The sequence below is a fragment of the Sceloporus undulatus genome, chromosome 2, assembly GCF_019175285.1.
Source record: "Sceloporus undulatus isolate JIND9_A2432 ecotype Alabama chromosome 2, SceUnd_v1.1, whole genome shotgun sequence".
NCBI lineage: Eukaryota > Metazoa > Chordata > Lepidosauria > Squamata > Phrynosomatidae > Sceloporus > Sceloporus undulatus.
Window position 1 is genome coordinate 297,900,151 of NC_056523.1, and position 25,496 is coordinate 297,925,646.

General features: G+C 44.9%; 1 protein-coding gene across 1 annotated transcript in view; it reads left to right on the forward strand.

The window, feature by feature from the left end:
• Nucleotides 1-24,948, forward strand: part of DEPDC1B (DEP domain containing 1B) — a 45,980-nt gene extending 21,032 nt beyond the window's left edge. Inside the window, exons 4-11 of the mRNA XM_042455309.1 lie at nt 1,350-1,477; nt 3,510-3,640; nt 6,177-6,224; nt 8,313-8,453; nt 14,717-14,883; nt 16,050-16,226; nt 16,880-17,065; nt 23,995-24,948. Of these exons, the coding sequence (XP_042311243.1) occupies nt 1,350-1,477; nt 3,510-3,640; nt 6,177-6,224; nt 8,313-8,453; nt 14,717-14,883; nt 16,050-16,226; nt 16,880-17,065; nt 23,995-24,156 (1,140 nt within the window). The 3' untranslated portion in view covers nt 24,157-24,948. The remainder of the gene's footprint in view (nt 1-1,349; nt 1,478-3,509; nt 3,641-6,176; nt 6,225-8,312; nt 8,454-14,716; nt 14,884-16,049; nt 16,227-16,879; nt 17,066-23,994) is intronic.
• Nucleotides 24,949-25,496: the final 548 nt, after the last annotated feature.

The following is a 25,496-nucleotide window of genomic DNA, read 5'->3' on the forward strand; positions in this document are numbered from 1 at the left end:
CAATAAAACAGGCAAAGTCGGCTGATTGGAACAACATGCAAACAAAACAAACAAAAGAGAAAAAAGAAGTAGCTGGCCTCAGTAGTTAGGCCTGTGACTCTACCATTGTCACTTTTTGTCTCTTTTGTGCTATTTAACATCTTTAGGCTTGGTAATTTCTTCCACATGTGGTGGCTTTGTCCCAAAATAAAAAAATTCTGGAATTTGGTAAGGAAGACTATTCAAAACATCTACAAAATTAAAATTAATCTGGAACCCGAGCTCTTTCTACTAAACATGGCTGCTAACCAAGATCTTAGGAAACACCTCAAACAAGTCCTATATCTGATTACCACTGCCAGGATGTCAATAGCACAATGCTGGCGGTCAGATGAGGTTCCGACAATTGACAGTTGGCTACAAAAATCCCTTAATATTATAGAAATGGATAAAATAACAATGGAATTAAAGGAAGAAGTCCAAGAAGCAAAACAAACCTGGGACTCCTTTTTGGATTATTGTAAAAGTAGATGGCACCTCTCAAAGGTATAAAGAACTTCCTATAGAGTTGGTAATGAGGATGGTCGCAAAGATTTAATCTCCTTTTTTTATATATATATTATGGTTTATCCCATTTCTCTTATTTATACATATATCTATATAAAATCATGAGATGTTTAAGTTACAAAATAGGGGCTTTCAAAGCATGACTTAAAAGTTTTTGGAGATGCGGGGTTGGTTGCAATGTAAAAACATCTATTAATAGAGGTTCGCAGAGAAGTAGAGCTATAAGAACAGATATATATCAGTCAACAGTTGAAATTTGAAGAATTAGGGTGGGGGTGGGGGATATTTCGAAATGGGTTGTAAGTGGGTTAAGGAGAATGATGCAAAGATGTGTTGTTGTTTTCTGTCTGTTCGTTTGTTTGTTTGTTTCTTTTTTTCTTTTTTATTTGTTGTATGGTTTTTCAATAAAGGGAAAAAAAAACATCTTTACCTGATGAAGAAGCCAGCAATGCTTTGAAAGCTTGCATGATGTATTTTGTTCATTTTAGTTGGTTCAATAAAGCTATCACTGTTTTATGGATTTTGTTGTACTCAACAACTGTGGTTTTGGTGACAGTCACACCTCCTTGGCAAGGGTATTCCAGAGTTGGGGAGCCCCAGCAGAGGAGTCTCTCTCTTTCTGTCTCTTACTGATATGTATGGTACCCCACCTTTACCTGATAATCTTATGTCACAGATTGGTTTATATAAGAAATATTTCTTCACAAGTCACTTTCTCTGGATAAGGGTCACTATGTTGTTTCTGCAGAAACATTGTCGTTATTTAAAATATGAAGGATTGTTACTTTTACCTTCCACTATAGAATTCAGAAATGTGGTTCAAACGTCACAGTATAGCAATTGGAGAAGTACCAACATGCAAACTCATACATCGGCGACAATTAACAGAAGCAAATCTAGAAGCAATATGGAAATCCATGACATTGTCACAGTAAGTATATTTTAGGAACCCTTCCTTTTCTGTTACTACAATAATAGACAATCTGAAATCATCAGTTAATAAATCTATGAACTGAGCTCTATGTCTACACAATAATCTTACTGGCTTAGAATCATAGAATAATAGAGTTGGAAGAGACCACAAGGGCCAACAAGTTCAACCCCCTGTCATGCAGGAACTCTCAATCAAAGTATCTCCTTGTGTCCCATGATTTGCAGTGTTACCTTTTTAACAATCCAATAATATATAGACCCAGCACTTCTAATGCACCAGAGTGTACTTGCTGCTTTTTATTGTTGTTAGTCATTTTGACCAATTTTCTTTATGGAAAGAAAAGATGGAGATGTAATCAAAACAAATCTTTGTTGTGCACTTTGGGACAACATGTCTTGTATGTGGTGAGAAGTGTTCCGATATTCTTTGTGTGTGTTTCGGTGTGCTTTCTTCATACCCTTGATGGGGGGAAACAGCTGGAATGGTGTATATGAAAGGGTGTCAGGGACCACCACACTGCTCTCTTATTCTGCTGCTTCTCACAAAGTGAGGAAGCTGCCAGTTTCATCAGTGATGAGGAGAAGGCAGGCAGCTGTGCAGATGCTCAGTTACCTTCCATTGTGGCACCACTAGAAATTCAGCAGATGGGTGTGTATGTGTGCTTGTAAACCAACTATAAAAGTCAGTTCTGTAACCCTGAGGGAGGCAGATGAAGGATCCTGAGTGTAGATTTACTTGACTTGTCTCAAACTGGAAGATCTGCAGACAGAGACAAAGACAGAGGGTTAAGGAACTGCCAAGCAGACTCCAAAGAGGTAAAGACTTGGCCAGAGGGAGAGAGAAGAAAGCAAGGCAGGGCCCAAGAGCAGAATCTCCCTAGGTGTTTGGCTCTCAATCTGAAGAGCCACCATTATGCCAAAGCAAACAGTTCCAAAGAGACTGCTTGACTTGCTTGCTGACACAGGTGATGGAAAGATCCTGAGGGTCTGAGCTTACCCTCCTCCACATAGAGGACCTGAAAATGGAAAGCAGATGATAACACAGGCATACCTTGCAAGTGCCCCCAGACTGTGGAATGGTCTGCCGGATGAGATCCGTCTACTTACATCCTTAGACAGCTTTAAAAAGGCTGTTAAGACAGATCTCTTCCGGCAGGCCTTCCCAAACTAGAGAACCCAGCCTTAGAAAAACGTCTGGGAAAGGTACTGCTGCTCCCACTGGTTGCTTGTTGGTATGATGTTGTTGACCTTCTGGTCAGTTTTTAACTTGTATGTTTGTTTGTTTGTTGTTGTTTTTGTTCTGTTTTTTAAATATTGCATTGAATTTAATACTTTTTTAAGGAGGGGAGGGTACCAGGGATTTTATATGTTTTGTATTTTTAACTTTGTTAGCCGCCCCAATTGTTCTCAGAGGGGTGGGATACAAATTATTATTATTATTATTATTATTATTATTATTATTATTATTATTAGACTGATCATGCTTGCAATTTAAGGGCTGCTAATCCAGCTCATGGCCCCAGGGGATAGTACAAAAGGCTTTGTCACTGTCCTGACCTTGTGTAACAGAAGATGGGACAGATGGGCCTTTGCGCTTTGTAAAGCTTTGGAGCTGATAAACCTCTCTGTGTTGGAATACTGGGCTGTATCATCTTGGTAGTCGATGGAGCTTGAGGGCTGTGCTATGCTCCTCCCCTTGGAGAGAGTGGGCAAATTCACAGTGTGTAGTCAAGACATCGAGGGAAGGGTACAAGATTTCTTCTCCTCCCATATTTTTCCATTTTAGATTTCAGACTATGCAATGGGTAATGAGAATGCATAATCTGAGATGCATGGGCTCTGTGTTTGCTGAGTTTGTTTTAAAAATGAAGCTGTTCTTTTTTCTGTTAGTATTGTAAGCTTGAAGGTGGTTTATAATGCTCATTAAAGACATCTGTGGTAAAATCTAGGTATTCCAGTAACTGTAATATGTAATTCTTTTCCAGCTGTGCTGCTAGTGTGATAAACCTGTTTGTTTACCTCTTACACAGCTTGCAGAAAGCAATAGGCGTGGATTCTCTGAATGACATGCTGGATGCTAAACTTGTGAATCCAAAGCATATAATTCAGAATGTGTATAATGTCAACAAACAGGGAGTTGTCATTTTGGAAGATAAATCAAGTAAGTGGTCACCTGCTTTTCCAGAACCTGTGTGTTTTCTCACATGATCATTTAATGATACGTTCATAGCTTGGAAATGTGACTTTGGGAGCTACAGTTCTGGGGGGTTCTTGGAGTTATAGTGAAGAAAAATATCTTTTAAGAGCCTGGGTCTGTGACTCATTTAAAGCTGGGATGGACTAACTATGTCTAGGGTTGAATTTCAGCTATACTTGGTGAAATTTCTGTGCAGCTGTTAAAAGTGCAGGAGCCCTGTTCCCATCTGTATGTGGTCTTCCTAGGTTGACTGTGACCCTTGGCCTACTTTAAAAGCAAACTGTGCAAGCGGTCAGTTTTGATCTTGGACAAGGGTGATCTGTTTCCCACCACCAGTCTCTACTGAGTGAGGTGGGAAAATGAAATGGAGAGAATGGAAGGACTGATGAAATGGGGCCCATTGGTCGGGAAGGGAGCCTGGCATCTGCTGCTATTGCAGATGTTTTTGTCTTTCCTGGTATAATCATTATCTATTTGCTGTTTTTGACATGTGTTGTAAAACTAGTAAATTTTGAAGAAAACAATAATGATCTACAAAATTCATTATGATAAAATATTAAAGATTTTCATCACACCTGCCCTTGTGACAAAAGAGAGTAGACATGGGACCAAGTAAGGGAAAGAAAGCTATGGATAAGCACAGGGATGCAAACTGGAAAGAAGGGAATGAAAGGAGCGGATAGGTAGGCAGCAGTGGGAGAAGCCACAGGTTTAAAAAAAATCTCCAGTAACAACAGACCCAGATATGATCAGTCCACTGTGGCCTCAGCTGCGTAGTGGAGCTAGAGCAACAGCAGCTCCACATCAGCCTCTCAGAGGAGTTCCCAGATATCTCCTGGCTGATCTGGTTTGGATGCTATGGAGTATGTGATGTGGGGAGAACTTCCTCTGGATATGGGTCAAAGAATGAAGTTAGAGATATGGCCTTGGGGGAGGGTGCTTATTGTTGTTGGGTTGTTATTTCTTACCCATCTCTCCCCATGGATTGAGGCAGGGAACAACAACAAATAACTGACATCAGTTAAAACACACCAGTTAAAATCCACATCAATTTAAAAGGACAAATAAGATATACACATATTAATCCAATCCATATTTAAAATTCCCAATATAAAAATAATCTGGATAAGCCTGCTGGAAGAGACTGGTCTTTAAAGCGCTTTTAAACTGAGACAGCATATTTAGCTGTTGAATCTATTCCAGCAGGTCATGTCACAGTCTAGGCACAGCTGAAGAAAATGTCCTCGAGGTGACAGTTACCAGTCTAGTCCTGGTCGGTTGTAGTAAATATCCCCCAGAGGACCTGAGTATATGAGATGGGAGGAGGTGATCCTGTAGGTAACCTGGACCCAAACCACATAGGGCTTTAAAGGTAATAACCAACACTTTTGATAGGGGCAGCAGTGACTGCGGGGGAATGGGGCCAGGAGACTGGTTATAATGAATATCTTGGAAAATGTGTCATATTATTTACATTCATTCATTTATTCATTTTTAAAAATTACTTCTATTTAATCAGTTTCCAAGACAGCATACATAAAAATTTAAAAACTATTTAAAACAATCAGCATCCCCTTCCAACTCCAACATGGAATTCATTGGTTTCAAAGAGGAGATGGTTCAACCAGGGATCATAAATAAAATTTTACTCAGAGATTTCAAAATATAAAAACATATTTTAAAAAAACCTAATTCCTAAAAATGTGAGAAGCTTTAGGTAAAGTAATACTGCCAATGTATCAGAAATTTCATAGGGTCACAGCAAGAAAAGACAGGTTTCCTCTTCAAGAAACTGAAAATCTAAATGATGACAACAAATAAAGAATTGGTGGGAAATAGAACAGTGAGATGGATATGAGCAAATATGGTCATATAAATGTAGGCATCATTGTATAGGAAGAGAGAGAAGGAGTTCCATGGATGCACTGCATGCAGTTCAGTCCATAGATTTTTGAGCTAAAGTCTGCCAGTACATGACACTGAATGAAAAACATTTTGCACATACTTAAATGACAGTTCCATGTTAATCATATCTTATTATGGGTTGTTTTATCATTATAATCTCTGGGTTAAAAGAAATTCTATGTCTATGTCCCATGTCCGGTTTGAAACAATGTGTTTTGCTTTTCTGTAATCATCCCTCTCTGGAAAGCCCTTTGTGCAGCTCATGTTGCTATGCAAAATTAAGTGTGTTTGTATGTGATTCTCTAGAACTTGTCCTGCAACTATCCTCATCTCTCATCATCAGCCATGCTCGCTAGGGCTGTCAGGAGTTACAGCCCCGAAACATCTGGGCTACACATACACCCACTCCTGTTGTACTATGTACTTTTCTCATGTATGTTATACTTGGTGGGGTGTTCTGACATAATAGATACTGCATGGCACTTTAAATGCACTTTGAGCTTGCATATGGAAAACCAATTTCTCTGTGTCATGTAATCAGCAATAATGTGTTTAACCATTTTTTAAAAAAAAATCTCATCTCTGTTCAATGCAGAGGAGCTTCCTCACTGGGTTCTCTCAGCAATGAAGTGTCTTGCAAATTGTAAGTATCAACTTGATATCGGTGAAGTAGAGATTTTCCTATCTTTTTATTTATTTAAACAATGAATTTGACTAGGACTAACCTGTCATCCAACACAGGGCTTCATTTTTTGGTGTGAGAGCCATTGCAGTGTGGTTCCCTCTCTCTCTACTCAGTAACAATGGGAAGTCAAAGTCATTTGGGTAAATTTTACAAGAGAGCAGTTTTGAAGTAGTTTTGCCTTCAGAGAATAAAAAAGGTAAACTGGTGACCACATTAGAAGGATTCAGTCTCCCTCTTGGCTGACCAGCAGATTAGGAGATGTGACAAAACCATATGTGTATCAGTCCAGACTGTCCAACAGGTCTATGCTGATGTTAAATGAATACAGTAGATTTATATGTTCAAATATCTAGTGAGAGTGATTTGGAGGATTTAACATCGAACTATGGGAGTAAATTGGGAGGAGAAAGCAAATGGCACCAGGGACTTAAAGCAAAAGAAATTGTAGATTTAACTCAAGTGTTGAAAAAAAGGAAAAAGGGAGAGCTAAATCGTAAGAATTCTTTAACTTTTCCTTTAAAGGTTGGAGAAAGAAGCAATGGAAGTGGTGAAATCTCTGAATGTCGCTTTGGTCCTATTGAGTTCCAAACCATCATTAGGGAAGCAGTAGCAAATGAATTAAGCTCATTCTTATCTGGGCAGAACACTCAAATATTGGGAAGCAATGAAATTATGAATTTTAATACAATGAATTAGTAGTCACAAATGAACTTGATGATTTAATGACATTAAGAGAATCTGATTAACAGATTCAATGAAATTAATTCAAACAGTCAAGAAGTTAGGGGGAGACAATATCTGAAAGAAGGAAGTTCAGAACAGAAAGAACCTAGCATTCAGAGAAAGAGAAAGTTAGACACAGATGCAGACTTTAGGGATAGATTAGTGGAAAACAAACCAAAGAAGGGTTTCAAAAAATGCAGAAAACTCACGCATTGTCACAGATTTAGATGTAAAGGTAGAGGAAGAGATGCATGGTGATATAGTGCAGGGGGATAACATCAGTGAGATGCTGTTTCAGTATTGGCTAGGCCAAAATCGAGCAGCTTTTTATCTGTGTCTGATGTGCCACTTGTTTCTGGCATGTTAAAGGGGTCTGGACTTGAATATGTGAAATGTGTGGCTTAGTTTGCATGAGCATGACTCAGAGAGCTTAGCCCTTGAGCTGCCACATGGCCACTGTACCTCTAGTTTCTGCCGAGACAATCCAATGCCTCTGTTCCTGGGAGTGTTCTTGTTGGCTCTGGTTTAGGGTGATGATGGATTGAGAGTGGCCAGTGTACATTAGTTTCTTGAATCTGCAGCCTTCACAAGTGGGATATCTTACAGTGGTGGTATGTGGAATACTATTTTCATTCTCTGACTCCCCTTGAAACTCATCAGTGGTAGGACCATTAATAGGCTCCTCTTCTTCTCCTGATATCTTGTCCAAAAACATGACAGTTTCCCCCCGGCATGCCAGCATCATCTATAATTACTGAAAATGGAGTAGTATTGGGCATGGGAAAGAACCTTTTCTCAGAAGATCTCAGATTTTTGAAAGGAGCCAAGCCAAACTGCTTAGAGCGGTTGTTGGTAAAGTCATAGTTGGCAAACAAATGCCCCCACCCCCATGTTGGATGAGTTACCATTACCCCTCACTATTAACTATGTTGAATAGGCCTGATGGAAGTTGTAACCCTATAATAACTAGAGGACCTCACACCTCCTGTTTAAGCCTCTATTAAGATCCTGTTGGTCAAAGACATGATCCTCTGTGTAAATTCCAAAATGACTGAGCCAAGCAAGAGCAGGAGTGCTTGCCCATTTGAAGATAATGGGGGAGTTTCTAAAATGGAATGGCTGGTAGAAATCAAGGCTATAGTCTTCCCATATTATCTTCCCTACTTGCCAAATATTTTTTGTTGATTGTTATGTGTTGTGAATTAGTTCCTTCTTCCTTGAAAGTCACTCCAGTTTCTTGATTGGAAAGCTGATTGACGTTTCTGCAATTTGCTCGCGTCAAGCAAATATTTATCATTTTTCTCTCTCCCCACACCTCTTTAGGGCCGAGATGTCCAGATTTGAAACAGCCCACTTACTTGGGCTTTGAAAGAGATGTTTTCAGAACCATAGCAGATTTCTATGGCCATATGAAAGAGCCTCTTCTCACTTTCCAGTTCTTTGATATCTTTGTTAGTGTACTGGGTAAGTTGTAATATCTACTGCACAGGGTGCAGCAAGATGCTATGTACTGCAATAAACCATACTTCTAAATCTGAATGTCTTCAGCCTTAGGTAGACTTATAACAATGTCCTTAAGCCTCTTTCAGAATAAAAAAAAATGTTCCAGCTGGAATTTAATATCCTGAGGACTCTTGTTGTGCTGAAATACAAATAAACTAATAGGGTGAGGCTGATGTGTCCCTGTCATCAAAAAAAGACAGTTGGCACATGTGCATGCAGTGAAGGGTCCTTCAGATCTCTTCAGGCAAGCACTGGAATTTTTTCTTATGAAGACATCAGAAGGATTACACTGCAGAGAAGGGCAGTACACTTTTTCTATGCTTGTGACATAAATATTTGGTTTATTGTATTGTATATTATTGTTGTATTTTAAGTTATTATAAACAACTGTGAAGTTTAGAAATTTAGAAATGAAAGCGAGTTTATTTTAAGTAACCCTCTTAATACCAGACAGGACACTTTAATTTTGTAGTAGAATTCACAGAGACTTAGGCTTACAAGATAGATCTTACAGAGAGAGTTCACCATAGAATAAGCCAGATAACATAATTATCTGAGAGCCAGTGAAGGATGCAGATGAAGAAAAGGTGCTGGGGCCTTTGAGCTGTTTCTCACAGCAGAAGAGAAAAAAGAAGCCTATGAGCTGGTTAAAACAAATGTTCTACCTCATGTGAGCATGTTTTCTGGCTCTAGGTATTTGGGCATTGTGGCACACCTTTCACTCAATGTGCAGAAATGCTCCTGTGGCCAGAGGCAGTTTACTCACTGAAATATACTGGAAATCTCATGGGGTAAGCAAATACACCAAATATCACTCAATAGGAGATTTTTTTTAAAAAAAAACCCTGTGAAATACATTTGCTCTGGACTGAAGCACAAAAATAAATTAAGTTAAAAAATAGTATAGATAAAAATGTATTGGCGTTTGAATGAGAAATTATTACAGGATGACCAAATGATTAATGAAGCAAAGAAAAGATTATTATTATTATTATTATTATTATTATTATTATTATTATTAATTTTATTTTTATACCGCTATTCCTTGGAGATCATAGCAGTGTACAGAAAATATAAAAACAGTGTAAAACAACAAGCCCCTCCAACCCCCCAATTATACAATATAAAACAGTTAAAACATCATAAAACCCCCAATACAAATAGCTGGCAGTACAATAAGAATACAAATGACAAGATAAAATGCCTAAAACATCACTAAAAGGGGGGGAAAGAATCAGTAAAAAAAAAAAAGGATCATGGGGGGAAAGCCAGGCAGAAGAGGAAGGTCTTCAAGGTCCTCTTAAAAGCTTCAAGGGAGGTGGCTGTGCGGAGCTCGTCGGGCAAGGTGTTCCAGAGTTGTGGGGCTAAGATGGAAAATGCCCTCCGAGTTGCATTATAGCAGGGGTAGGCAACCTGTGGCCCGCGGGCCAGATGCGGCCCGGCAAGGCCTTGGGACCGGCCCCCGCCCAGTCCTGCCGCTGATTGCCGCCAGAGCCTTTGGCCTCTCGTGTGAGGGCATGGGGCCTTTGGCCTATCAGGAGGAGGCGGGCAAGGGGGGGGGGCAATTGTCTATAGAAGCCTCCGAAACATGCATTTATATTAACATTTTTAAAAAAATCAGCAAAAGTGTCTTCCATTTGAAAATTTTGTCCTACATTTGTCCCGGTTTATTTATTTATTTTTTTTAAAAAATTATTTAATTATTTAATTTTTGGCTTCGGCCCCCCAGTTGTCTGAGGGACAGCAACCCGGCCCCCGGCTCAAAAAGCTTGCCTACCCCTGCATTATAGTGTGCATCTGGAATTCTTAGGAGATGTTTCCCGCCCGACCTGAGAGTGCGGGGTGGATTGTATGAGGAGAGGCGGTCCTCCAAGTACCCTGGGCCCAAGCCATTTAGGGCTTTATAGGTTACAACCAACACCTTGTATTGCGCTCAGAAGCGAATGGGCAGCCAATGGAGATCTTTCAAAACAGGTGTTATATGACTGGCCCTGGGACATCCAGTGACCAGTCTGGCTGCCATATTCTGCACTAATTGAAGTTTCCGGGTTTGGTACAAGGGTTGCCTCATGTAGAGCGCATTACAGAAATCCAACCGAGAGGTTACCAGAGCGTGTACCACGGTTTCAAGGTCCCCCCGGTCCAGGAAGGGTCGCAGCTGGTGTATCAGCCAAAGCTGATAGCAGGTGCTCCTGACCGTCGCATCCACTTGAGATGTAAAGTGGAGCGACGAGTCCAGAAGCACCCCCAGACTGCAAACTGAGTCCTTCACGTGGAGCATGACCCCATTCAGGACAGGTGGAAAATTTTCCTTCCCCAGGCCAGGAGAGCCTATCACCAGTACTTCCGTTTTCTCTGGATTCAAATTGAGTCTGTTGTCTCTCATCCAGCCCATTACCGACTCCAAGCAGGCATTAAGAGGGGAGATGCCATCCCTAGTCACTGCATCAGTTGGAGACACAGAGAAGACTATTTGGGTGTCATCAGCGTACTGATAACACCGCGCCCCGTGTCTCCAAATGTAAATGTTGAATAGCATGGGGGACAAAATCGCTCCTTGAGGGACCCCAGATATAAGGGCCCTCTTATCGGAGCAACAGTCCCCCAGCTCCACCATCTGGAATCTACCCGAGAGGTAGGAATGGAACCACTGCAGAGCAGTGCCCCCGATACCCAACTCCCTCAGGCGATCCAGAAGGATACCATGGTTGATGGTATCGAAGGCCGCTGAGATGTCCAAAAGCACTAACAGGGACACGCTACCCCTGTCCATGCTTAGACGGAGATCATCGACGAAGGCGACCATGGCAGTCTCAACTCCATAGCCCGCCTGGAAGCCAGTTTGAAATGGGTCCAGAAAATCCGTTTCCTCCAACATCCCCTGTAGTTGAAAGGCAACTGCCCTCTCAATCACCTTCCCTAAAAATGGCAGCAGCGAGACAGGCCGATAATGATTCCGAATTGGGGGGTCAAGAGAGGGCTTTTTTAACAAAGGTTTTACAATGGCTGTCTTCAAAATAGTTGGAAACTGCCCTTCCCTGAAGGATGAATTAATAATGCGGTGTAACATCCCTGTAACAACCGCTCCCCCTTGAGCTGTCAGCCATGAGGGACAGGGATCGAGAGAGCATGTCGTCTTTCTAACACTATGGAGAATATTGTCCACATCCTCGGTACTTACAGACTCAAAATGGTCCAGTTTAACAGAGTCCGCGGAAGCTCTGGATGCCTCTACATTAGATTCTGAATTAATACTGGCGTCGAGATCAGCCCTTATCCGAGATATTTTATCCACGAAGAAGTTATTAAACTCGTCACAGCAGGCCTTAGATGGTTTCAGAATAGGGTTCAGGGCAGGGGGCAGTTGGGTCAGCTCCCTCACAACCCTGAACAGCTCTGCCGGACGCGACTCCACGGACGCAATATGTGCAGCATAGAACGAATTCTTTGCTGCACTTATTGCCACTTCGTAGGCCTCCAAATGAGACTCTAGGTGTGCCTTGTCGGATAAGTGATGATGTCTTCACCAGTTGCGCTCTAGTCGTTGCGCAGCCTGCTTCCTTTCCCTGAGATCTTCCGTGTACCAGGGCTTTTTATTGGAAGCAGGCCGGAAAGGACACTTGGGAGCGATGCTGTGTATAGCCCTGGAGAGAACTGTATCCCAGATGTTAGTCAGGGCATCAACAGAATCGCCGTCAGTTCCAACCATCCCCTCTAGGGCTTCTTGGAACCTATTGGGTTCCATCAGCCTTCGAGGGTGGACCATTCTAATAGGTCCGCCACCCCCGTGGGGGATCCGGGTAGAAGCCTGGATACTAGCCTCGATCAGAAAATGGTCCGTCCATGACAAGGCGGAGATATTAGTGACCTCCGCCCACGGAGTTTCCATATCCAAACAGAAGAGGACATCGAGTGTATTACCAGCCAAGTGCGTGGGCCCTGAGACTAATTGGGACAGGCCCATGGCTGTCATGGTAGCCATGAACTCCCGAGCTGCACCTGTTGGACCATTACTGGCCTCAAAGGGGATGTTGAGGTCCCCCAGAACAAGAAGCCTGGGGGACTCCAGCACCAGCTCCGAGACCAGTTGCGTCAGCTCGGCTAGGGAATCTGTTAGCGCACGGGTGGCCTGTAGACCAACAGAATCCCCAGACTGTCCCTGGCCTTCAGGGTCAGGTAAATACACTCGATATACACAGTCTGTCGGACATGGTTCCTGGTCAAGGAAAGGGTGTTCTTATGGATCAAGGCAACACCCCCCCCCCGCCCACTTAACCTGCACTGGTCCTTAACTGAGTACCCGGCTGGGAGGGCCTGTGCCCACACCGCTTCACTCTCAGGCCCAAGCCAGGTCTCAGTAATACAAGCGAGGTCGCAGCTCTTATCCTCTATTAGATCGAACATGATATGGGTCTTATTTCTTACCGACCTGGCATTGCACAGGAGCAGAGACAGGGTTTGTGGTATAGTTGGACTGACCCACAGGCCTCTTTGGCTAGGAGAGTGGATGGTGAGTCTCCACTCTCCTACCGCTATATCTCCTCCTGCCCCACACTACTTCAATGGGAGCTCCGCCTAATGCAGCCCCATCACTCATCCTCTCGCCAAGCTGTATACCACCTAAAAAAAATTGCTCCACCCCCTGGCGTGGGGGTAGTCGCAGCGTCCTTCAGGGAGCCGGAAAGCCGACTTTTGAGGAAGGGCCTCTCTCACCAGCCCCTCCCCCCTTGGAGACGCCGCACAAGCGGCCGAAGCAGTCCTCCTCCCGCTTAGGAGCTCATTCCCGATGGAGGGGGGGTTGGAGCAGTCCTCCTCCCGCTTGGGAGCTCGTTCCCCGCTGCCGTGGGGGTAGGTGCAGCGTCCTTCAGGGAGCCGGAAAGCCGGCTTTTGAGGAAGGGCCTCTCACCGGCCCCTACCCCCTTGGAGACGCCGCACAAGAGGTCGAAGCAGTCCTGCTCCCGCTTAGGAGCTTGTTCCCGATGGAGGGGGTGTTGGAGCAGTCCTCCTCCCACTTGGGAGCTTGTTCCCCACTGGCGTGGGGGTAGGTGAATTGTACTTCAAAGAAAATACAACAAAAGATGTAAAAATTGAATAAATTTGGGAAGCAAGTAAAGCAGTAATGCGGGGTTGTTTTATAAAAGAGAATATAGAGTTAAAGAGGAAACAGAGAAAATAGAGAATTTGAATAAAGAAATAAAAGAGAGACAACTCCAATTAGACAAGAGAAAACAAAAAAAGTCAGGAAACAAAAAAATGAAATAAAAATGCTCAAAAAACAATTAGACTTGGTATTAACAGCTGAAATTAGAAAGAAAGTACTTTCTAAGAGTAGTTTTGAATATTTTGAACAGGCTAATACATCAGGGAAATGGTTGGCATATAGATTAAGGGAAAAAATAGAAAAATCTAGGATTACATAAATCAGAGGACAGGGAAATAAAATATTAACAAAACAAAAGGAGATTAAAATATATTTTGTAATTTTTTTAACAATTATATAAAGAAAGAGAAGTCAATCTAGATGGAATTCATTTTTTTTAAAACGGAATCCAAAAGAAATTACAGAGGAACATAGGGAGAAATTAAATAGATTAATAACTAAGACTGAAGTAGAGGAGGCTATTAAGAAGATTAAAGTTAACAAGGCCCCAGGCCCTGATGGCTTTACAGCCCTTTATTACAATTTTTTTCCGGAACAGATTAGCTCTCCACTCCAGAAGGTGATGAATTCATTGTCATCATCGAATATACATAATACATGGAAAGAAGCAAACATTTGCCTAATGCCAAAAGAAAATAGAGATAAATTAGAACCTAAATATTACATTATCTTAATTAAATTTAGATTACAAAATTTTAATTACATATGCACCAATAGTGTCTACTCTGTCTATGGTTAATGGGAGCTAGGATTCTCTCTTAACCATAGATTGTGAACCAGTTCAAAATTTTATTACTAAGGTAGAAAATCTGATGAGCATTAACCATGGTTAGTGCTACGAGACATATACAGTATAACAGTACAATACACCAGTTGTTAAAGCTAAGGAAGGAAGGGAGAGGAATTTGTGACAGTGAAAGAGGTGGGACAAAGAGGTGCTCAAATGTGAGACCATTCTCAGTCTCATAACTGTGATTAAGATGGTAGTAGTGCTGCATCTACAGCAAGCCAAAGGCTATTGGTGATTCTGGTAGCTGAACATAAGTCTTATGTTTTGACCCAGGACTTCTGCAGGAGGAAAAACTGGCTATTGAAGCACTTCAGATATGCTGTCTTCTTTTGCCACCACCCAATCGTCGAAAGCTACAGCTGCTGATTACTATGATGGCCCGGATCAGCTCAAATAAGGATCTACCACCACTTTCTGATACAGTTGGGACAAGAACACTGGTATGTATGTGAGTTGGGATTGGAAGGGTTTATGGAATTAATTTGGAATTGATTTGGTGTAGACTTGTCTGTGCAAGATGAGGCTCATTTTCAAAAAAGAGAGAAGATGTGCTCTGGAAAAAAAATATTTAGTCTCTGCCTGCACAACTTTCATTTCTAGCCGGAAATTCACAGTGCATATTTTAAATTCCCTGAAAAAGCAGGTGACAGCTGGCAGTCCATCCTTCCTCCCCCACTCCTTTCATCCCCCTTCATTATCTGCTATGTAGCCAGCTTTGTGTCCTGTTTGCTACAGTGATTGAGCAGGGAGAGGTGGACAAAAAATGGGGGAAGTAAATGAGAGTTGCTCTTGCCCTTCATCAGGAAATTCCACTAGTACTCAGATTGCAATCTTGTGATTTTACTTGAACTAATGGATTTTTCAATTGGCTACTGTCAAAGCTCTGCCTGAAGAGTCAAGTAGAAAAGTCAAATAGAAATAATCTAAATAAACCTATTGCATTGTAGAGTTGGAAAGGGATCTCAAAATTTATGTACAGCGCTGTGTAAACTTACAGTGCTTTATAAATAAAGGTTAATAATAATAATAATAATCAGAGGCCATTTAGTGCTAGTTTCTATCTCAAACCCCTGCTCAGTGCAACATCTGTAATTATAGCATGTTTGAAAGATGAACTAGAGATGGTGAAATATTTCAGTTTTGCTTCCCTTACATATGCATTTTCTATGCTTTACGTTGCTTCTGCCCCAAATATGAAAAAATATCAGATTTTGGTTAATTCTCAAAACATGAGCTGAGATTAACCTTTCTCTCATTCACCCCAGACAAATTCAACTGTAAGTTTTTCTCAGCACAGAAAGGACTGGATTGTATCAGCCTTCCATATAGATATTAAAAGATTAGGAAACCAGGGGGGGGGGGGGGGGGGAGGGAGTAGCAGCCTAATTCAGTACTTAACATGATGGAATATACAGAAACACAAACCAGACTTTAAGAATTAATCATTCATTGCGGTGACTTGAGGTTTCCTCCATTCCAGATATGAAGGCATTTGTGAGAGTTAGTGGAATCTTAACAAAAACCAAGCCTATAGCATAGCAATAAATGAGAATGTTGGTACATGCTGTGAAAGCTGATCCATTGTATTGTTTCCTCTTTGTTTCAGATGGTTCAGGCTTTTTCTCGCTGTATTCTTTGTTCCAAGGATGAAGTTGACTTGGATGAACTACTAGCTGCTAAACTTGTGTCATTCTTAATGGACAATTATCATGAGATCTTAAATGCTTCTCCTTCTTTGAAAGTTTCAGTAGAGGAACATGTAGCCCATCTCCAAAGGGTTCAGGTGGGAGCTGCAACACATCTTATTTTTTCTCAGCACAGAGCCCTTTACCAACATAAAATTAAACTAATTTCATTTATATACTGCTTCCCAATAACGTTTTTACAACCATCAGTCCAAGAGTTAAGAAAAATACAATGAAAGCGGTGGAATACATTAATGATTATTCATTATTGAGAAACAAAATTTTAATTTTTATCAACAATCACAGTGATAAAATATATCACAAAAGGTGTATTTTTGAACAGTCTGAATCCAATTGTTGGTCATTATTAGTAGACTTCCAGAATCAATTGTTGAATGGTAAGTCAAAACTTACATAAACCCCATTGATTCAATAGATCTACTCAAGCTGGGGCACCAGTAAGATTTAAGCCACTATTCTAAACCTATGTTAGTGCCTGGCAGCCTTCCATGCAAGAATAAAGGTATTTCATAGCATTATGTTATGAAAGCCCAAGTCAGTATTTTCTTCTATAAGAGGCAATTGCACAAAGATGGAGTTAGCACCAAAAAAATCCCAGCATGGTGAAATTTGCTTCTTCTCTTTTCAGTTCATAATATTTTTATCCATGAAGAGAATAAATTATAAAATAATGCCAGCATACAAACATCTGACCTTTCTTATAAAAATATCTTCCCTATGTTTAATGCAGATCAAATATCCAGGAGCTGATACTGATACAACTTTGCCTGCTCCATCATATTGTCATCAAATCAGCACCAATGAATTTGAACACCAAAGAACAAATGCCTGTCAAGGGCCACTGGCAGACTTGTTAGAAGAAATTGCGACAAATACAGAAATGTCCCGCAAAGAGAAGAAGAAGAAGTTGAAACAGGTAAAGAAAATAGTCAAGTATCCCTTTAAAATTTATTCTTCAACCTTACAAATGGTTTGCCATTTTAAAATGTATTTAAATATATACTGCTTGTGAGAGAAGTGAGTAGCTGCCTTCTGGTTTTGTCTCCCCTTCCCCTGCCCCAAATTCTTTTCTGGTTTTCTTGAAATTTGCTTTTGGATTTATCTTTGTGGATTCTAATCCTGAAGACTCATAAAAGACTTTCAAGTAAACTTTGCCCAGTGATTCCAGTAGGTTCCGAGCAGCACTGCGCAGGCGCAGTGAAACCCATTTGTATGTATTCGCAGATGACCACTCGAAGAAATATCGTTTTTGGAACATTTTCAAACCGTGTATGCTTGAATCCGTGTATAAAAAATCCGTGTATAAGAAGGGCCGACTGTACTCTTTTGTAGCATCCACTTCTGTGGAAATGCTAACAAATGCAAAACATTTGTTCTCTTTGTCCCAACACAGCACTTCCCAGTGATTCAAGTATTTGCAGTTTCTAAGCCCCTGCCTTCCCGCTCTTTTCCCCAGTTCCGCAATTTTTCCGCCAAGCAGGCGATGGAAAGAGCCAATAAGAGCAGGACACTGAGGGGATGGACGGGTGGGATTTGTATGTATTCGCAGATGACCACTCGAAGAAATACCGTTACAGGTAAGCAACCTGTCCTCCTTCTTCGTGGTCTCTGCGAATCATACAAATGGGTTTAGACTGACAAGCTAAGGTATGCGGCGGAGGGAGTGTCCTGAAACCAAAGCTATGTTGAATCAAAGGTATATTTATTACAATAATAAACACCTTGAACCATAAAAAGGGTCAGTCTCCTTCTGTTCATGCAAGGTCAAACATAGCAAAACATTGTTAAACCTGAGGAGGGAACAGAGGTCATGCAAGACCGGTCCCATAGACATTGTGCAACCAACATTCAACAGAATGTAAAAACAGTGACACATGTACATAAGCACTGAAACATAAATTATCAGTAGTGCAATCAATGCAACCCTGAAACCAACACAGCCCTCCCGAAAGCTGCGTCTCGGATGGCCCTGGTTTCCAACCTACAATGTTTGATAAAAGTTAGAGGTCGGGACCAGACAGCAGCCTTGCAGACATCCTCCAAAGGAATCCCCGACAGGAATGCAGAGGATGCTGCCATTGACCTTGTGGAATGAGACCGAACCCTTCCAGGGAGAGGTTTGCCCAACAGTTCATAGCAGAGGTGGATGGTACCAGCCACCCATTTGGAAAGCCTCTGCGCAGACACAGGCAACCCTTTCTTCGGTTCCGAGTAGCATTGGAAAAGTCTCTCGGACCAGCTGGAGGCAGCAGTTCTGTCCAAATAAAACGCCAGTGTTCTCCTGACATCAAGAGAGTGCAGGCGTCGCTCCGCATCCGACGTCAGGTTGGATGCGAGAGTGGGCAACACAATGTCTTGGCACATGTGAAAAGCAGAGACAACCTTCGGCAAGAAGGTAATGTCCGTACGGAGGACCACCTTGTCCTTGTGGAACCTCAAGAATGGCTGGTCCCTCCGTAAAGCACAGAGTTCGCCCGCACGGCGGGCAGAGGTGATGGCCACAAGAAAAGCGGATTTCCAAGTCAATAGTCTCAAGTCCGCTGTGGCCATCGGTTCAAAGGGCTTGGATTGGAGGGCGGACAGTACCGTCTCCAAACTCCAAGCTGGTGTAGGTACCGACACAGGAGGATACAGGTTGGCACAACCCTTCAGGAACCCTTTCACCAAAGGGTCCTTGAAGAAAGAAACCCTCCCCCCGAACTGGTATTTGGCACAAATGACAGACAGGTAGCATTTGATGGATGTGAGGGACAGCCCCTCATCCAAAAGTGCGAACAAAAACTCCAGCACCACTGGAGTGGACACCTGAGCAGGAGACAAGCCCTTTTGGTCAAGGAAGAGGCCAAATCTTCTCCATTTCAGGGCATAGGACCGCTGGGTGGAAGGTTTTCTTGCAGCCAGGATCACCGTCTTTGCTGCCTCCGGCAGGGCAGTCAGGGTTGAATCCTCCAGCCTACCAGCGGCAGGCTCTCGATGTCCGGGTGGAGAATCCGTCTGTCCTGGATTGACAGCAGGTCCGGGTGGGGATTTAGGCGGAGGAAGCATCTCCTGGAGAGGTGAAGAAGGGATGCAAGCCAGGGCTGTCTCGGCCACCACGGGGTGATCAGGATCGCATGCGAGTGGTCCGTGGTCATCTTGGACACCACCCTGATGATAAGAGGGAACGGAGGGAAGGCGTAGAGAAGCTCCCCCGTCCAGAGGAAGGCGAATGCGTCTCTGAGGGATCCGTCCATTCGCTTCCTGGAGCAGAACTGGGGACAGTGGCTGTTCCATCTGGTCGTGAAGAGGTCGATCTGGGGGGTTCCCCACCGGTCGAAGAGATCGCTGACCGTCTCGGGATGGAGTCTCCACTCGTGGCACACCGATGGAGATCTGCTGAGGCGATCTGCCAGCTCGTTGTCCTCCCCGGGAAGGTGGATCGCCTGGAGAAGGACGCGTCTCTGGATGCACCAGTCCCAGATGCGGAGAGTGAGGTCGAGCAGGGTCCTGGACCTGGTGCCACCTTGTTTGTTGATGTAATACATCACGGTGGTATTGTCCGTCCTCAGAAGGACCACCTTCTCCGTGACGGCAAACTCGAATGCCCTCAATGCCTTTTCCACTGCCAGCATCTCCAAAGCGTTGATGTGGAGCCGTTTGTCCTGTGTGGACCACCTGTCCTTGACGACCAGGTCGAGCAGGTGAGCGCCCCATCCCTCCAGGGATGCATCGGTTGTCAGGGTCAGTTGTGCTTGGGGCTGATGGAAAGGCATCCCGGTGCAAACGTTGTGGCAGTCCAACCACCATCTGAGGGAGGCGGCTATCGGTCTCGGTACCGTGAGCCACTTGTATGGGGGGTCCTCTAATGGAGAGAAGACGGAGAGGAACCAGGATTGGAGAGGCCGAAGACGAAGTCTTGCCCAGGGGGTGACGAATGTTGTCGATGCCATGTGGCCTAGGGCGACTTGGACATCTCTGGCTCTCACCCTTCTGTGGGACATGCATGGCTTGATCGACGTTGTCAGGGCCTGAAACCGATCCGGAGGGAGGAAGGCTAAGCAGTTGTCGGAGTCGAGGATGGCCCCGATGAACTTGACTTGTCTGGTCGGTGCGAAGTGAGACTTTTCCGTGTTGACAACCAGCCCGAGGGAGTCCAAGAGGCGCAAGGCGAAGGAGACTGCCTCCTGCAGCTCGTCTTGGGATTCGGCTACAAACAGCCAGTCGTCCAGATAGGGAAAGACCATGAAGCCCTTCTGGTGAAGGTATGCCACCACCGGTGCCATGCACTTTGTGAAGACCTGTGGAGCCGTGGCCAAGCCGAAAGGGAGGATGTTGTAGTGGTACGAGGTGGAGCCGACAGCGAAGGCGAGGAATCTCCAGTGGGACTCTCGGATCCCGATGTGGAAGTAGGCGTCCTTCAGGTCGATGGTCGCGAACCACAGGCCCTGGCGGAGCAGAGGTAGAATGGAAGCAAAAGTTACCATTCGAAAGCGGCGGTAGTCAAGGAACAAGTTTAATTGTCTCAAGTCCAGGATGGGCCTGATGCCCCCATCAGCCTTCGGTACCGTGAAGTACCTGGAGAAGAAGGCCCTAGGGCATAGATCGGGCGGTAAAGGGGAGATTGCCCCTTTACCAAGCAAGGCGCGCACTTCGTCGAGAAGGGTGTCCGAGGGAGGAGTGGACATGAAGGCTCCAGTTGGAGGGAGCTCTTGGAACTCGAGGGCATAACCCCTATGGACGATATTGAGAACCCACGAGTCCGATGTTATGGAGGCCCAGATGTTAACAAAGGGCCTCAAAATGTCCAAAAAGAAGAGGGGTGAAGGAGGGACGAAGCGCGCTGCGTCCCTTCAGGTTCTCTTCTTCCCCTGGTCGGTGTCCTGCCGGCGGGACTTGCGGTACCGAGGCGGGAAGTTGCGACGGCCAGAGGAGGAGGAAGACTGCAAGGGGAAGCGGTGTCTCTGGGAGCCCTGTTGCTGGGACTGCCGATCCCGGGAGAAGGTCCCCTGAGACTGACCTTGCGGCTGCCACGGGCGCTGACGCTTTCGAAATGGAGAAGCCGGTGTAGAGGACATGCCATGCTTCTTCGCCGCCGCCTTCATCCTGAACTTCCTGTTCAGGCGGTCATCGGTCTCGGCATGGAAGAGCCCGGTCCCATCGAGCGGCATGTCCTCGATGGCCACCTTGACGGTCGGGTTGAGGTCCGAGGCCCTCAACCAGGCGTGTCGTCTCAGAGCCATGGAAGCAGACATGGCTCTCCCAGCGCAGTCAGCCATGTTCCTGGAGGTGGTGATGAGCTAACTCCCGATGGAGTGAGTCTCGTCTCTGACCTCTACCAGCTGCCTCTGGACCTCATCCAGAATGTCCGGGATGAGGGGGGAGATCCGTTCCATGAGGGTCTGAATGTAGGCTCCCATGCAGGCGGTATAGTTGACGGCCTTAACCGCAAGGGCCGCCGCCGAGTAGGCCTTCTTGGCTAGGCCATCAACTTTCTTCGCCTCCCAGTTGACCGGGGAGGTCGCCTGCTTCGGAACGAAGCTGTGCTGGGCTCCCTCTACGATCGCAGAGTTCGGCCTGGGGTGGTCGGCCAACCAAGGACAGCTCGCCGGGGCGACTCTGTAAAATGACTCTACCTTGCGGGAGGAAGCAGACAGGGTGGCCGGGGAATCCAAGGACCTCTTCACGATGGTCTGAAGCGACGGGAGTAGAGGAAGACAAGGTGGAGTAGGCACTCGTCCGTGAACCCAACGTTCTACCGGATCCTGAGCGTCGTCGTCCAGGAACGCGAGCTCGATGTCGAGAGCCCTCGCCATCTTCACGACGTGCTCACTGAAGGACCGGACGTCGTCCGACGGGGAAGACGGCTCAGGATTGTGCATCCTTTGAGGTGAGGCCGACACGGAGAGGACATCCTCCTCGGATGGTGCCTCGGACGGAGGCAAGGGCTCATCATCGGAGTCCAAGTCGGAGGAGAGGGCATCCAACACTCTGACTTGGGATCTCGGACGGGCCGGGGTGAGGTCAGCCGAGGATCGTGAGCGCCTGCGAGGTGGAGATGGTGGCCTCTCGCACACGGATACAGTCGGGACCGATCTGGACGAGGTGCCCTGCTGAGGGTCTGCAGGATGGGGGTTCAGTCTGGTGAACTCCCTGATTGCTCTCTCCTCCGATATCGACAAGTAGTACCGGCCTGATTGAGTGTCGAGGAACAGGTCCGGTATTTGGTGTCTGCGGGGCTGGTCCTCGTCGTTGTCGATCCCAGAGTGGGAAGGCGACCGTTGTTCCGGTGAGGGGGGAGGAACGGTGTCCTCCGTCCCGTGGACAAAGTCCATGGTGGGCTGGGGTGGTGGCGTGTCCGGTACCGGAGTCAGCCGAGCCTCGGGCGCAGGCTCCAGATCACGTGGGGCTGCCAGAGTGGAAGCGCAGGCCTTTTTAGAAGGGGAACGCTTCTTGTCCTTCGCCTTTGGCGGGTCAGCAGTGGACTGATCCTTGGAAGACTTGGACTTTTTCGGGGCAGGATCACGACCCGTCTTGTCGTGATGTCTCTTCTTCCCCGGCCTTGGAGCCTCCTCCGATGGAAAGAAAGGATTGTCCGGAAGATCCAGGAGGACAGCCGCCGCTCCCGAAGAGGAGGGTCTTGGGGACCTTGCCCTGTCAGATGACGGGGCATGGGTCACTCCCGAAGGCACAGCTGGCTCCTTGGGTTTCGGAGCGTGGCGGGATGCCTTGGATGTCCTGGAGGACGAAGGCGAGGCGAGATGGACCTCCGCCTCGGTGGCCTTCTTAGCATGCGAGCTCTCCGATCTCTTCGTCGGTTTGGAGGCCGGCTCGGCACCCTCAGTCCCCGAAGACTTGTGGGGACGCTTGGAGGGTTCGTCGGTGGCGCTGGGCGGTTTCGAGCCACGGGCCACATCGGAGGTGGTGGGAGGGACGGTCCCGGCTGGGACACACACCACACTGGAAACGGCGGCCCTCGCGGATGCCACGCTGGACACACTGGCCCGAGAGGATGAAGCTGGTGGCGCAGAAGGTGGAACGGAAGACGACCGCGAACCTCCCTCTTGCACCTTGCCCAGGGCAATCGCCGAAGTAAGCCGGGACTCACGGTTTTTCCGGGCCTGAGACGAGAGGGATCTGCAGAGCAGGCAGGTCTTGGTGTCATGGTTCTTGCCGAGGCACAGCAGGCAGGAGGAGTGCAGGTCCTGGACAGGCACTTTGCCCCCACAAATGTCGCACTTCTTGAAGGGTGCAGGCATTTTCAAGTTGTCAAAGCCAGAGGAAAATCCGAACCGAGCTCAACAGTCCGAAGTTCGAAGTTACCAGGGGCGGGAGACAAAGAATGGTCAAGAGTACAGTCCGAGGTCAAAAAACGAAAGTGATTCCAAGCAAGCGAAGCAAGCGAAAGTTCCCTGAAGCAGCTAGCGCGGCGGAAAAAAGGAACTGGGGAAAAGAGCGGGAAGGCAGGGGCCTTATAACGGGTGGGCGGAGTTACCGCCAAAAAGTTTCTATATGTTGCAAAGTAAACTTTGCCCAGTGATTCCAGTAGGTTCCGAGCAGCACTGCGCAGGCGCAGTGAAACCCATTTGTATGATTTGCAGAGACCACGAAGAAGAAACATAGTTAATTTTGTATTGTTGCTGTATTATTGCTGGAGATAACAACAAGAAAGCAACCCCCCCAAAAAACCCCAAACCCTTAAATTATGTGTGCCTCTACATTGAAACTGAACTATAGCATTTGACAGAACAAAGGGATTCCCTCCCCTTTTGTGAGCAGATATTGAAAAAGTCTGCTTTAATTAATAAGCCATGGTTAAATGGGTCAGAATGAAATCAGTTAATGAATTTGCATGTTTGTTTTTTCTAGTTTCAGAAATCCTATCCTGAAGTATACAAGGAGCGATTTCCTACTCCTGAAAGTGAAGCAGTTCTATTTCCAGAAAAAAGTAAACAGAAACCACTGTTGTTGCTATGGGCATTTAAAAAACCTTTCCAGCCATTTCATAGAACAAGAAGCTTCCGAATGTAGGCCTGTAAATAAGTATTTGCCAGTAATGGTCTGATTTCAAATGACTGGAATTTTGTAAACTACTGAACACTTCTTAACAAGGGAAAAGAGCTGGGGCAGCAAACTGCTATGCTGAGCCATTATCAGTATTCTTATTCAGATTTAGTCATGTTTAGAGCAGAGTCTGTAGCATGAGTTGGCCAGAACTAAGGTTTTGTTGATTTCAGTAGGTTAAATTTAAGCATAACTACATCTGGCTTGAACCCCTTGTGCTTTTATTATTATTATTATTTACGAAAAAGGCAAGGTTAGCTGACAATGACCTGGTTTTGAATAATCATACTTGAGTTTAATAAGCAGAAATATGAAGAGATATCCTTATCTGAACATGAACTGCAGTTAAACCAGTCTGTAAGCATTATTCTAAACCTGGGAAACTATGGTTAGCAGCTTCAGAACAAGTCAAATTTTTAAGCCATGATTTGAAGATCTTAGCTTGTTCCAAAGCTCATAAACACAGTCTGAAATCCTGTAAGTGAGTGCTTCTCAAATTTTAGTCCACTAGCTGCTTTGGATTTCAACTCCCAGAAGTTTGGGAGCTGAAATCCAAAACATCTGGAAGGCCAAAGACTGAGAACTACTACTATAGGCATAACCTCGCACTCTGTGCTTTTTAGGTCATTATGCCAGAAGGTATGCAATAAAACTGAACTTTTCCACTCTGCCACTCTTCTGGGCAGTGTCTGTCTATAGTTCCACAGGTGAGAAAAGATAGCATCCTGTTAGATGTTGGAGAAAATTTTCTCTGTTCTTCCAACTCAATGTTGCACCTGCCCACCCTGCTAGTCACGTAACTGGCTGTGGGAGTGTACTTTCACACGGAAAGAGATGGTTGCACTGGGATAGAAGGGAATGAGACATAATTATACTGGTAGAGCATTACATTCTGCCAGTGTGATGTAGGATCCTGGCCATAGTTTCCTCAGTTTGTAACAAAGGGGAAAGGATGGCTAAGCAGAATGAGAGCTGGGAGGCAGGGAATCCAAATTCCACAGTTAGGCATTTATCTTAATGTGGACCACCATCCTTTTGCAACATTTTGTTTGGGCCTAATAAAGGTATTTCCTAACTGTAAAATTAGCTATCTTCGTATGTTTATTTCTTAAATATTGGTTAATTCAGGATGCCCTAGTTTAATCACAGCTTGTGAGAAGGGGAAAACAAGAAGCTGCATGTGGGCAAAGTGAGTAAATATTACTACTTTGTCATTTCAAGATGTGGAAAAGTGTGTGTCTTATAAGATGGGTAAACTTTGTATGTATGTTGGACCTGTCAAGCATCTAAAGCGTGCATGCTTGAAA